The following is a 14,948-nucleotide window of genomic DNA, read 5'->3' as shown; positions in this document are numbered from 1 at the left end:
AGAGGAGAAACAATAATGTACAGTATGTGGAAAATAATGTTTTTTTTTAACCTTAAACCACAAACACATTTCATTACACCAAATACACAAAATAATGTTCGTTTTAGCAACATCATATGACCCCTTTAAAAATGTAATATACTCAAATTATGAGTACTTGATTTTTTGGAATCTGATTACGTAATCCAGATTACACGAAATCAGTTATTGCCCAGCTCTGTCAGCTAAAAGTATCAATGTTTAGGAGTACAATAGCATATAAATGGACTTTAAGCTAACATACATGTCACAAAACCTGTTGAAGAACACCAAGATCCTGTAACAACTCAGAGATTGACTCAGAAAACATGGTTATGAGCAGAGGAATTCTTGGTAATGAATCTTCAATTAATAAGAAATGACAGTACAGTTATGCCCCGATTCAGCTGACAAATTAGCTAATTCCACTGTCGCACATGATTTTTCATTTTTCTCCCTTCTTCACGCCGTTTCTCTTTCACTCTCATTAACACATGCTAACTATACACGAAGGGTGCCCGTTTGATTAGAAGAGTTCATCTTTTGCTGTGATGCATAATTTTCCATAAAAAGGAGATAAAATCTATCACAACATTCTCATCTTGTGAGACTGAGGGAAACAAAATCTAGCACCTGATAGAATATGACCCCTCCATACACCTTCACAAGTGGGCGACACCTCAGAATCACACCTCCTACTGGTTTTCTCAGTATACTGACTGCACCTGCACAGAGAGCTCAATGTCAAGCCCAAAACCTTCTGCAAACTGCGGCTTTTCTCCGAGGACTTTAAAGCGACAATCACAACCACATCCTCTTTCACTTCTTAATTTGTCTAATAATTCTGTATGCATGTACAATACATTCTTACTCAAATGTTAAAAGGTTAGTTTATCCAGAATTGAAATATCATTCTCATATAATCCCATACCTGCATTACTTTAGTGGAACACAATAGGAGTTGTTGGGTAGAATATTCTGCTATAAATTTTGGGGTTAGTAAGATTTTCTTTCTCTTTTTTTTCCCCAAGAAATTAATAATTTTATTCAGCAAGGATGCATTAAATTTATTAAAATCGACAAAAAAGTAATTGAAAGCTGTTCTTTTGAACTTCCTTTTGATTAAAAAAAATCCTGAAAAAAAATTATAATAAGACAATCAGCATATTAGAATGATTTCTGAAGGATCATATGACCCTGAAGACTGGAGTAATGGCTGATAAAATTCAGCTTTGCCATCAAAAGAATACAAATTATATTAAAATAGAAAAAAGTCATTTTTAAAAAATCTTATCTTATCAACTTGAATTTCTGTCTGTTAGCTATCATATGACTTGACATATATGGTGATTTGAAATATAGCATACAAGTTGTATGGACTAGTTTTACAGCGCTTATTTGTCATTTTAATGCGTTTGTATTTTTTTTTTATTGTACAGAAAATAGCGGTATAAATATTCTACCAATTCTTCTTGTTTCTCACAGAAGAAAATATAGTCATATGGGTTCGGAATGACATGAGGATGAGTAAATGGCAGTAAATAACAGGATTTTCATTTTTTGGGTGAACTAATCCTCTAAAAGTATTGCATAATGACAGCGGTTCAGATTGACAGACTGCTTAACTGCTCCTACATCACCTCTCGTGACTTCAGTCTCCAAGCATCAAATCTGACACTTTGATTGGTGATCCTCTTCATTTAAAAAAATAAATAAAAAGATCAATAGTATTCTCCTCTCAGCATGCATCAATCATACCCAAAATTAGCGTCTGACCGCTGTGGATGAAGACCAGAGTCTTCTCACCTTCACTTTCAAAGAAATGCCAAACCAAAAAAGTTCAAACATGCCAACCTGTTTAGACCATGTCAAACTGTACAAAACGTATCATAAATCACCATCAGCAACTTAAACCTTATATTTTCCTGAATGCTGTTTGCAAACCTAAGCCTTACAAACAAATCACCCTGTCCAAAACCGCACTTAAGTATTTTTACAATTGAAACATCTGACTCACACCCACTAGTTTTTGAGCAGGTTTCGGAAGACACACACATGAGTCTTGACACGTCTGAACATACCACACGTATAACGCAAGAGCTGCTGAGACACTAACAGGTAAGTGCAGATCTTTCAGGGAGGAAGAGGGAAAACTTTGAAGCAAACTGCTGAGGGAAATGCAAAACATGTTTCTGAGACTGAACTGGATAGACCTACCCAATCATACATTTGACTTACCGGACACCATTATTTACCTTATATACTTGTCCGTAGGTCCCATTTCCCACAAGCTCCACCAGCTCAAATATGCCCGCAGGGTCCTGAGGGGAGAAAATAATAGAAGAGGAGATTAGCTTGCATTATCCTGTCATTGAACATCAAGGAGAATCACACATACTGTATACATTGAGGTCATCATAAATGCTGACACTGCAGTCATTAGACCTAACAAAGCATGTCAATTAAAGTTAAATCTGTTTGCACATTGAACATAAAAACCTATTAAGGTATCCAGTGAGCCAAAGCCAGAAAATTAATTTTGAAACAAACACTGAGGCTAAATTAGGTCCTATTTCCTGCAAATTAAAACAACTTAATTTTTTTTACCAGAATTTTTTTCTAATCTCAAAGCAAATAATATTCAGTATTTTCATACCAATAATCAGTTAACAGTGTGCTATTATGCAGAAAATTCTGCCTTATTGGAAATGTCTGCAATCATGCCTGACGTTGAAATTATTAAAGATATTTTTAGCACAAGAACCAATAATATCTACCTGACTGTGCCGTTTCTATTTAAAAGTGCTGGCAAACCACAATGTGTTGGTGGGGATATAAAAAGCCAACAAGAATGAAATCAGATCACTCTTACTTTTCATTTTCATTTAATAAAACTAAAGCAGTTACCAGAACTGTCAAGAGTTCAATTCAGCTCCAACAAGCATGATGCTCATGAAAATAAGCACGACCAATAAATAATGCAATACACCTGGAACAATAAGCAAGACATGTTGCCATGGTAATCTGACAATAGCTGCCATTCCTGTCACCAGAGGGGTAATTTATGAAATATGGTTCAGTGAATTCACAAAAATGTGCATAACCGCTTAAAACAAAACGAGGGGATGAAGCTGGCGGAACATTTACGATGGATTCAGGTTTATTTAGGTGAATATAAATTTAATGAATGTAATGTTCAGAAAGAACGAGGTGTGTGTAACTAAAAAAACAGTGGTAATACTATGGGATTTGGATACTACCATAATTGGTATCTTGGAGAAAGGTGTAATCGAAAAAGTCCATTTATCGACGGCCCTGCCTTGAAGTGCAATATCAGCACCTACACTCTTGACCAATGAGAATCTCAGGGAGATCCAATATACTTTGGGAAATCCAATTCGCTGTATTCCCACTAACTCTCAAACATTCACCGTCGTTGTCACTTTTTCTGCTAAATGCTCTAAATACCTTGGTACATAAATGCAGAAATCATACAGTATCATGGTATACACTACCGTTTAAAAGTCTGGGGTCAGTAAGATTTTTTTAAGCAAATTAATACTTATTTAGCAAGAATGCATTAATTACATAAAAATGAGAGTAAAGACATTTACAATGTTAAAAAAAGGTTTATATATCAAATAAAAACTGCTCTTTTTAAATATCTGTTAATCAAAGAATCCTTAAAAGTGCATCACAGTTTCCACAAAAATTAAACAACACAACAGTTTTTGACATTGATAAGAATTTTTCTGAGCAGAAAATGTGCATATTAGAATGATTTCTGAAGGATCATCAGGTAATAAAACTAAAGGAGTCACCAGAACTGTCAGAGTTCAATTCAGCTCCAACAAGCATGATGCTCATGAAAATAAGCACGACCAATAAATAATGCAATACACCTGGAACAATAAGCAAGACATGTTGCCATGGTAATCTGACAATAGCTGCCATTCCTGTCACCAGAGGGGTAATTTATGAAATATGGTTCAGTGAATTCACAAAAATGTGCATAACCGCTTAAAACAAAACGAGGGGATGAAGCTGGCGGAACATTTACGATGGATTCAGGTTTATTTAGGTGAATATAAATTTAATGAATGTAATGTTCAGAAAGAACGAGGTGTGTGTAACTAAAAAAACAGTGGTAATACTATGGGATTTGGATACTACCATAATTGGTATCTTGGAGAAAGGTGTAATCGAAAAAGTCCATTTATCGACGGCCCTGCCTTGAAGTGCAATATCAGCACCTACACTCTTGACCAATGAGAATCTCAGGGAGATCCAATATACTTTGGGAAATCCAATTCGCTGTATTCCCACTAACTCTCAAACATTCACCGTCACTGTCACTTTTTCTGCTAAATGCTCTAAATACCTTGGTACATAAATACAGAAATCATACAGTATCATGGTATACACTACCGTTTAAAAGTCTGGGGTCAGTAAGATTTTTTTAAGCAAATTAATACTTATTTAGCAAGAATGCATTAATTACATAAAAATGAGAGTAAAGACATTTACAATGTTAAAAAAAGGTTTATATATCAAATAAAAACTGCTCTTTTTAAATATCTGTTAATCAAAGAATCCTTAAAAGTGCATCACAGTTTCCACAAAAATTAAACAACACAACAGTTTTTGACATTGATAAGAATTTTTCTGAGCAGAAAATGTGCATATTAGAATGATTTCTGAAGGATCATGTGACACTGAAGACTGGAGTAATGATGCTGAAAATTCAGCTTTGTCATAACAGGAATTAATTACATTTTAAAATAGAAAACAGTTATTCTAAATTGTTATGATATTTCACAATATTACTGTTTTGACTGTATTTTTGATCAAATAAATGATGTCCTGTTAAGCATTAGAGACTTCTTTAAAAAAAATTATAAATATTACCAACACCAAACTATCTGATTACCTTTGGATATACTACAAAAATCATTTTCACATATTTATATCGTTTTCCAATAACAATATCTAATACCATGACACCCACCCCCCCTAAAGTACTTTTCAGAATAATTTCTTCTCTTACATCTGCAGACTCAAGAATCAAAATACTCAACGTCACTGCTGCCGGTTGTGAGTGGAAACCCCATCAATCTCTCTGCTGCTCTGAGACCCGACGGAACATGAGCTTCCCGAAAATACACACCTGCACCGTACCTGCAGGAACATCATCTTCCTGTGATTTTTTTTTTTTTTTTTAAATAAACACTCACGTATCTATCTTACATAACTCAAGCATATGCCTGTACCTGCATGACACTTTGTTCCTGAAATAAGACTGTGAAAACGTACAGTTCTTTACAGAGAAACACACTGGAGAAAGGAAGGGTGTATATATGCTTAACATCTATTTTGGGAATGCTTTGAGACGTTTGCCCTCTCGAACAGAATGTTTAGTCTCCAAAACACATTCGTACAGATGGACAGGCATGGGGGAAAACTGCTGACTAAAATGAGACCACCACATTCTGCTTACGAATGTAAAGTTACAAGAAGATGCTTAAAGTGGCGCATGTTTCTCCAGGCATTCAGCAGTTTTAAATGATACACCATTACTTCTGTTGCTTCCGTTACAGGAAAATAACACAATGAGTCAGACTGTTTTTCAAGCAAGTTCACATTTCTCATGAAAAGACACCTCAGGCATCAGGCTAACATTGACGGAGTACACCAGCAGTCCACATCAGTGCAAATGGAGCACCCGCTGTATTTTTTCCTTTTATTGTCTCTATAGGGATTAAAAAAAACTTTAATAAACTAAGCTATGAACCAAACCAGACAGCTTTGAGATGATTCACAATATTGCTGATGATTCGCAAAAAACAAAACAAAAAAACAAAACCTGAAAATATAAGAAAGGGACAATTTGTACTGTAATATAACTGAATAAAATAAACATTAGGCTATATTTTAAAAAGACAATATACTGTATAATATATATATTATAATATAATGAAGTTTTACAATATACAATATATTCTTTATTAGTTTAATATAAAACAAAATAATATTTTAATGTTTTTGAAAGAATGCAGCTTACCAAGGCTGCATTTATTTGATAAAATTCGATCATTTAGTCAATAGGTAAAAATATGTTTTTAATATTCAATTAAAAAGATTTTCTAAAATTCTTTTTTTTTTAAAGTTACTTATGCTCACCAAGTCTGCATTTATTTGATGAAAAATACAGTAAAAACTCCTAAAATTTAGGTAAAATCGAGGTAACAATGGAGTTCATAGTAGGTCTATCTCAAAAGGTTTAAGTGTTATTTAAAAAAAATTTTATTTCTCTATGGATAAAATGAATAGGAATTTACTAGGACTTGTTTTTAAACTCCAATGTGTGAGATACATGAATTACAGTGTCTAAGAATTCCCAGTTTAACCAACAGAATATTTGCAACTTCACAGGGCGGAAACATACTCTACACAAATGCAGACATGAGGGCTTGGCTCATGCATTGAGGGCGTGTAGTTTTGTTCCTCATGCTTCATGTGAATTCTTCCATTACTGTCACAATAACAATTATTCAACCGAGTTAGCTTCAAATGCCATTAAATCAGTATTTAGGTTATTCAGGTAAACATTTTAACTCAGTTAGTTACTTTTTAAACTGTTGCTCTGCCATAAAAGTAGTTGACCTAAAAGAGAAAACTTATGTAAAGTTTGCAATAACACTGAGAATGCAACTTGTGCATTGTGATATGAATTTCACAGACAAATTTCATAAAGCAACAGACATAAAACTGAGCTTTTTGTGCATAAAACTACCACTTTACTTTTTCTGAAGTAGTGTAGTTTTGAGGACAAGGTACCATAGTAATATAATGGAAATGGCACAGTATATAGCAATCCCGAAACGGAATCAAAGCATGCTTCAGTCACACTAAAGCTTTAAACCCCACCTGTGTCATTAGCATTTTGGCAGGGCCAATTCCATAAGGACCATAAGTTAAGTGGTCCACTCTTTGAGTGGGAGGCCATTCACTTGATCTCTTGAAAACACCACTAAGGAAGGGGCCCGTCTGCAAAGCTCTGAAGTGCTGAATGTTAAGCTTTTAATTAGAAGTTCTGGTTTTGTACAATGTAATGTCCTTCTTTAGTAAAACTTGCATGACTTGCAGCAAATTCAGGTGAAAACTTTATGCGATTTATACCTAGTATGTGTTGTGTGGGATTTGTATGAACATAACTAAACAAAAAAATACATTAACTAGAACAAAGCCCTGAACCGTCTTTAGTATTAGTACACTCCGAGTCGTTGTAAATTGAACTAAACTAATCTGAGCTCTCCAATGGAGAAGTTGCATGTAAACAAACCCCTATAGTGTAGAGCCATGTGACCGTGCTGTTTGTATTAGAAAGCCGTCTTCAAAGGATCTTCTGAAAGACCATTGGAGGTTAGAGCATGTTTAGACATGCCATGTTAAATGACAGCATTGCAGCTCTGCACAGCCAAGAACAGAGCGCCTGATAAACAACAATATACCTGAGAGGGGAACCCATTGACCGGGGCAATACAGTAATCCAACACTAGCAATTACATTTCTTGTTAATCCCCACGCAATTAATCACCAGCTGTAAGAAAATCCAGGCGTAAAGGAATAGTTCACCCAAAAATGAAATTCCAGTCATCATTTCCTCACTTTCATGTCTTTCCAAAACCGTATTCCTTTTTTTTTATTCCATGAAACATAAAACAGACTGTTTTTTTTTCCATATAATGAAAGATCAGGGCTCAAAAATGACCGTAGATGTCAATGCGCTAGAAGTAGATATGCACTATCAAGTCACAAACAACAGCATTTTGAGAGGAAGAAAGTGAACTTTCAAGTCAATATTCATTGGAAATTTTTCCTCTCGCATCAGACATCAATGATGCCACATGTCATTGGCTCTCTCATGTCACATGACCAAGTGAGGCCAAGAGCAAATGAGATATGAGCACTCATTACACAAAATAAAGGTTCCAAATGGTGTTCGCAGCGATGCCAAAAAATAACCATTTTTGGTTCCCCAAAGACCTTTCAGTGAACAGTTCTTATTCAAATTCATTATATGGAAACAGCAGCATCAACAATCTGCTAAACGTCTTCTACTGAAGAAAAAGACATATGGGTTTAGAACAACATATGTGTCAGGAAATGATAACAGAAATTTCTTTTTTTTGGTGAAATATTACTACAAGATACCACAGATATTTCCAAGCAGAAAAGTACAACCCAAAACAAAGACATATTATTTTTCTGTACCAAACAAAACCGCTATAACAAAAAACCACTGGGTTTACTGATTCATACAACATGCTCAATCTGGGAAAAACATAACAAAAAATTATTTCCATTAAAGGAAACTTCTCCCACATATAAACACATTATTGCTTCTTTACAGTGATTCATTCACCAACATTTACTCAGTGATGAGGAGGTTATGATGAACGATTGCTCTTCGGTGATAACAGCACTGATAATCTTCCCACTTGCAGGAGGGTAAGAATTAGCTTTTCATATGCACTTCTATTAAGCCCCGGAGCACAAGAGGCGGATGCTGCTGGCCAGAATCATGAGACAAGGAAAAGACGAAAAACACTGGCTGACATCTACAGCTGGGACTCCCCCCGCCCCCTTGACATGACTCTGGGATGTAATAGTCCTTTACCTATTAATTATTCACAGGGAAAAACATGAGGCTGGAACTATATGTTAGTTCTTCCATACTGACAAAACAGGTTGAATGTACACACATGCACACACACACTTATGTAAAATTAATATGCAAATGGCAACATGGAATGCTCCCATAATGCACTGCTCAGAGACACCAGTCATTGTGGTTCAGAGTCATTGTGGTTCATTTAAAATGCTATTATAGTGTTTATTTTGCTATGCTAACAGGCTATAATAGTATTTTATAATATGCTATTATAGTATTTATTAATATTTTGAATTAGTTTTATTTTTGTTGAATATGAAAGATGATATTCTGTACTGTCAGTGGGGACCAAAACAACATTGGACCCCATTTACTTCCATAGTACACACTACACACACACAAAAAAAAAACATTTTTTCAATATCTTATTTTATGTTCCACAGAAGAAAGTCATATAGGTTTGGAATGACATGGGGATGAGTAAATCATGACCGAATCAAAGGTAAATAAATGTTCTTGTCAAAGGTTAACGTGATGTAAAGTTCAGTAAAACTATCTGCTGGGACTCATGCGCTATATATGTAGCACCAAGCACATTGTCAAGATCTGTGTCAGTGAAACAAAGCGTACACTTCCCCTGTGAGGCAAGACCATGCACACTGTATTGGGTGACCTAATTTTTAAGCACAAAAGATCCTGAGAGAGTGGCGAGCTCGTGAGCAGACATGAGGAAAATAGCTTTGCCCATGGGTAGCGGTGAGGGGGAAGAAAGCATTAAAGATACCTCAACATGGAGAGACACGGGAAAGCTTGAGAGGGCCGCTGTACTGTTTCTGAGTCTAGAGAGTGTCTCAAATGCCAAACGCCTACACAGCGATGTAAACACAGACATGGTCACTCAAGACGGCAGTCAGGCATGGTGAGTGGTTTCCACAGTTCAACCAAACCAAACCGAAACGACAGATAAAACTCTGACTAATTCAGAGGAAACTTTCCATTCATAATGCACAAGTCTGAAAATGTTTTCAGTAAATTCTGAGCCATATGATGCAATGGCATTGAAAACATTCAGGTGATGGTAAACAGTCACAGGTTAGCTGCAATCTAAACTGCTTCACATTGCAATATAGAGTAAAACCCTTCTCAGCTTCCCACAATCAACCGATTACCTCACAAATCATGTCCAGACATGACTCAAGCTGCACAGGTAAGATCATGCTGCATAACTAACATGCCTACAGTCAGAGTCTGTCATCTCACTCAACAGATCTAACATAAGCCCACAGCAGGAGCACATTGTCTGTGTGGAATAGCACTACTGCAGCATTCAGAGACTCCGCACAGATCATATAGAGCGCCTAGAAACTAGAGCGTCTGAAACAAAGAGCAAGCACGGAGCAGGTCAGCATTTCCGCAGAATTTTGTTTACAAGTTTTGAAAACATGTTCTAACATCCAACGTAATTTGATGTTGTGATGAAACAGAAGTAGTGACAAATCTTTTCTTCTGTATGTTGATGCACAACTGAGTGTAACGGATTATTGAAAAAGAAAAACATAAGGCGGAGCCTTGGTTCTATGAATCTGCTGCCTGATTGGATTTTGAGGAACGTAAAGTTCAAACGCAACATATGGGATGTCATTTTGAACATAGTACACTTTTCAATCCATTCATTCGCACATGAATGCAGGTTACCAGAAAGAAACACAAGCTCGTGCAAAGAAGTTTCTCCGCTTGCTGCGTTCCAAGGTTCAAGTTTGGTTAAAGTGTGAAGCCATGTGCCCAAATAAAATATTGATACGTCACAGCATGAGCACAAAATTAAAAGCTGCGGGTTTGCAGAGTTGCAGGGAAGTGGAGTGCATTGTATATTTTTGCATTTTGGATTTATTATTACTAGTTCTAAGTAGAATTTATGTATTTAAAAAAGACACAGCAGAGCGTGATGTCATGCAGAGAACAGTGCAATTCATAATTTTGCATGCTCAAAGTCTAGCATGACCAACCCTTTGATCTTTCTAGAATCAGACGAATTTGAAATTTTACTTTATCTCACCTCCTGATCCTTGTACTTTTCCATTGCTCAGCGAAATCCAGTCATTCCTGTGCAACCTGGACTTCTGCACGAGGTTGAAGAAGTTCCCAGACGTCACACATTTTCAAGTTGGTCACATGAATTTGCTATGTTGACCAACAGAAAACTGCTCGTCTTGAATGTGACTTCTGTCTGAGCTGTGCTTTTATACATCTCTGCCCTATTGCCAATAAACAATAGACTGAAATGTGACCAAGTCTTGCCAGACTCAGACAAATATGAAACTGCATTTTATCCTGCCTCCTGGCACTCCTACGTTGACTCCTGGTTTGAGTCCAGCAGATTTAAGGGCCAGTGATTTTTCCTGTTGGTGGGCAAGGGGAACTAAGTACCCATCAAGCAGAGCATCCGAAAACCAAGGAACTCATCATCCAGACCACACAGAGAAGCCCAGAACTCGCAGGATCCAGAGCAGCCCAGCACACACCGCTCTGACCACCCAGCCAGAGAATGTATGTCACAGAGAAATCATCTCAAACAGACAGAACAAAAGACAGACAGACAAACAGAAGCTACATATTCAACACAATACGTGCACATGTTTGGCACTGAACTATATAGTAGGCTATATCATTATCATATAATGGCGGGGACAAGAAGTGAAGCTGTCTGCAATGCACACATTGCTATTTATTATAGGCCTCATACAGCATAGGGCAGTTGTGGCGGATGAATACCAGATACAGTCTGTATGTATCAGCTATAATTTCATTTAGACGCAAAAAAACGACAAACTGCTCACAAATCTGACAAACAAAATGACCATACTCACTTGGGCCATCTCAGTCACATTAAGGATAAAAATGAAGGACTAATGTTTATTGAATAGGATGTTTCAATTATTGTTCACACATTCATGCCGCATAAGCAAGAACTCCAGACGAATTGTGTAGTAATAATAAAATAATTTTTCTAATTTCATCAGATGCTTGTGAACATATAGTGCATCTCTCAGTCACATTAAGGATAAAAATGAAGGACTAATGTTTATTGAATAGGATGTTTCAATTATTGTTCACACATTCATGCCGCATAAGAACTCCAGACGAATTGTGTAGTAATAATAAAATAATTTTTCTAATTTCATCAGATGCTCGTGAACATATAGTGCATCTCTGTGTTAAAAAATATTTTATAAAATATGTATATATTTCACATTTCTAATAATAAAACATCTCTACTTATGTCTAAAATAAGCATAGATCTAATAATGCAATATTTCTAATAATACTAAAACCGTTCGTGCATCTCTAAGCTGTTTCTCGGTCAGGTGCATGAATATCAGCTCCCATACTTCCCCTCCATCATTAATGGCGAGATGCTGAACAATATATTTCACCCATTGTAAGTCAAAACATCTCACTGTATCTCTCCACTCACCCGCAGAGCAGACAGGTCGATCTCATCCAGACTCCTCGCAGGAGAGTCACTCGCCATGATTATCTGTTATATTCAACAATATAATGCCCGAAATAACATGAATACAGACGCCGAACTGATCCGTGTAATACACCAAGCAGGCTGGATTGACTTCAGTCGGACCAGATGAAGCTCCCGGATGGTGCAGAGTCGCTGTTCTTCGCGAGTCCGGGTGTTTAAACCCGAATTAGCCGCTATATGGTTGCATGTAAAGGAGACATCTCGTGCTTGTAACCGATGATCTGTTGCCGCACGAGTCCAGAAAGCACCAGCGCGCCAGGGGACGTGAATCAGGGCTCGGGCGAAGGCGTGTCAATCATCAGTGTTTCTAGGGCGTGGCCTGAGTGAAAGGCGGGGCCAAACTCACTATTTTACTCCAACAGACACGACTTATAATAAGAGCACATATAATTGCGTAAAATTACACTCACACACACACACACATTTCTTCAAGTAGCTAGATTTAACCACAAATTACTCCAACAGACACGACTTATAATAAGAGCACATATAATTGCGTAAAATTACACTCACACACACACACACACATTTCTTCAAGTAGCTAGATTTAACCACAATGCTTACTAATAAACCATAAACTGCTAATCACAAAAACCAGAGTAACCCTGCTGTAGCACACACACAATAAAAAACAACAACAAAAAAAACGCTATAACCAGTCTGAGCTGTTGGCTGAAGTAGCTGGTTTTACCTGGTGTCCCAGCCTGGCTGAGCTGGTCAAGCTGGTCTCTCAGCCTGGCCAAGCTGGTTTTAGCTGGTTAGTCAGTGGTCTGCCAGCCTGACCAACTACAGAATTGGTCAAAACACCTTTAAAACCTGCCTGCAAAACAGCTATGACTAGGAGCCAACCAGCTGGTTTTAGCATAGGGTTTTTTAGGTTTCAGTAGAATAAGCACCAACCCAGGGGCCAGTTGCATAAACACAGTCACCATGTTAAGACTCTGTCTTAAGAACACCCTAGCAACCAACATAAGAATGTTAAAACCTCTCAGAACACCTTAGAAACCACATAGCAACTCCCTTGAATTGTGACAGCGAGTTGTGAACGGAAAACCACTACTAAAATTTGTTGCAGATAATGTATAGCTGTTGTTGTTAATGTGATTATGTGCATGTATTGAGCAGCTTATAATGTGTAAGAGCAGTCAGAAACAGGAAGCCACATTTCAGACAGTGAGTGAGACAGTGAGCCACAAACAGCACATTTCATTTCACCTTCCGTTTATATAAGCAGCACGATTTATAAAACACATCACCTTCCCCCACACCACCTTCCTCTCGCATTCGCCTTGGCAGAAAACATCCTCTCTGACACACTCAGTCTGTCATAACGGCAGCCCCATTCAGTGTTGTGAGCTCGGCAACATTTCACAATTGGTTTCCTTGATAACACACGTACATCACGGAGACGTCTATGTTTATGATTTAGAATGTATGTAAAACTGGCATCTTAAAGACGTCTATCAGATGTTTGTACACAGCAGATGCTTCCTTGATGAAGCGATCTTTAACAGACATCTTGCAGATAGATGTACGTGTGCTGTCTGGGTTGGAATGGGGTTAAATTCCTTGCTGAGACAGTGTGGCAATGATCCATTTACATGTGTGTTTTTCTATCTATCCATTTGTCTATCTATCAATAGATCCTATATAATAAGATATAGGTCCCATATAATATGATATAATATATAGGTCCTATACATAGTCTGCATCCGTTTGTATAGCTATATATGTAGTATGTTTATCTACAGTATCTATCTGTTATCCTGCATATCAATTTGTCCATCTCTTTGTCTTTCAATAAATTTGTATCTATCTGTCTGTCTATACATTTATCTATCTGTCTGTCTATCAGTTTATTTATCTATCTACAAATGAATGACATAGTACTGCAGTGAATAGTGCTCCATCTAGTGGTGGATGTGTGAAATCATTCAGTCAGAAATGAAACTTAATGGGGATATTAATTTTACTGAAGGAATTTTGTGCTGAATGGGGGAACTCAAAATATAACACAAATTATTCTGCCAGAACTGACAGTTTCCTTAGAGATTATGTAAAAATACACACAAATGTGCCTTACAGGAGTCTTGAAATCATACTCTGTTCCTTTTTAAAACATCTTGTTTGTAAAAATCCATGTTTCTCCACAGTGAATTCCTGTCAAGCATTCAGCCAGTGTGAAGCCTCCCTTGCGCAATAGCTTTCATCTTATCAACAAAGACTCTGTGTGTGTGCTACATTTCTCTCATTCCCCTTTGCTATTTACTACAAGACGGCTTTGTTCCTCAGTGACTTTTGCCTGTAAAAACAGGCCGTTTTTGTGTACTTGAAAACCTGATTGGGTTCTTGCGCTTTAAAGCGCTATCTGTTGCAACTGCACTATTATCATTAGCACTGCCTGTGAGAAAATGTTTTGTGCTGACAATGCAGTCAACCCCATTGCAGTGGTTTGTGCAATAGCCTGCCTTTATGATAAGATCCTTTGTATTTGTGTGGCTTAGCCTGATCACATTACATGCCTTCAAGCCAGATTTGCTTCCATTCATCATCGTCACTGTTGTTTAGATTTTCTCTGAAGATTTGAGGAAAAGGGCGATTATCTTTCTTTCCCAGTGTCTAATGGACAGTGACTTAGCTAAAAGTGTTAGCAGAACAAAATCATTCACACACATATCATTAAAGACTTTGGTAGAATTATGGCGTCTGGCACGTGTATGT

The 14,948-nt window shown here is 37.0% G+C and overlaps 1 protein-coding gene across 4 annotated transcripts in view; it reads right to left on the bottom strand.

Moving 5' to 3' along the window:
* Positions 1 to 12,511, bottom strand: part of LOC107721871 (TRAF2 and NCK-interacting protein kinase-like) — a 54,930-nt gene extending 42,419 nt beyond the window's left edge. For all 4 annotated transcript variants that reach the window (XM_016530042.1, XM_016530043.1, XM_016530044.1 and 1 more), the window contains exons 1-2: positions 12,168 to 12,511; positions 2,274 to 2,339 (exon numbers count right to left, since the gene is read on the bottom strand). In XM_016530042.1, coding sequence (XP_016385528.1) covers positions 2,274 to 2,339; positions 12,168 to 12,224 — 123 coding nt within the window. In that variant the 5' untranslated portion in view covers positions 12,225 to 12,511. The remainder of the gene's footprint in view (positions 1 to 2,273; positions 2,340 to 12,167) is intronic.
* Between the last annotated feature and the right edge of the window lie 2,437 nt (positions 12,512 to 14,948).

This window comes from Sinocyclocheilus rhinocerous, unplaced genomic scaffold (genome assembly GCF_001515625.1).
Source record: "Sinocyclocheilus rhinocerous isolate Xijiao unplaced genomic scaffold, SAMN03320098_v1.1 scaffold90, whole genome shotgun sequence".
NCBI classification, from domain to species: domain Eukaryota; kingdom Metazoa; phylum Chordata; class Actinopteri; order Cypriniformes; family Cyprinidae; genus Sinocyclocheilus; species Sinocyclocheilus rhinocerous.
This window is presented reverse-complemented; position numbering and strand designations above follow the sequence as displayed.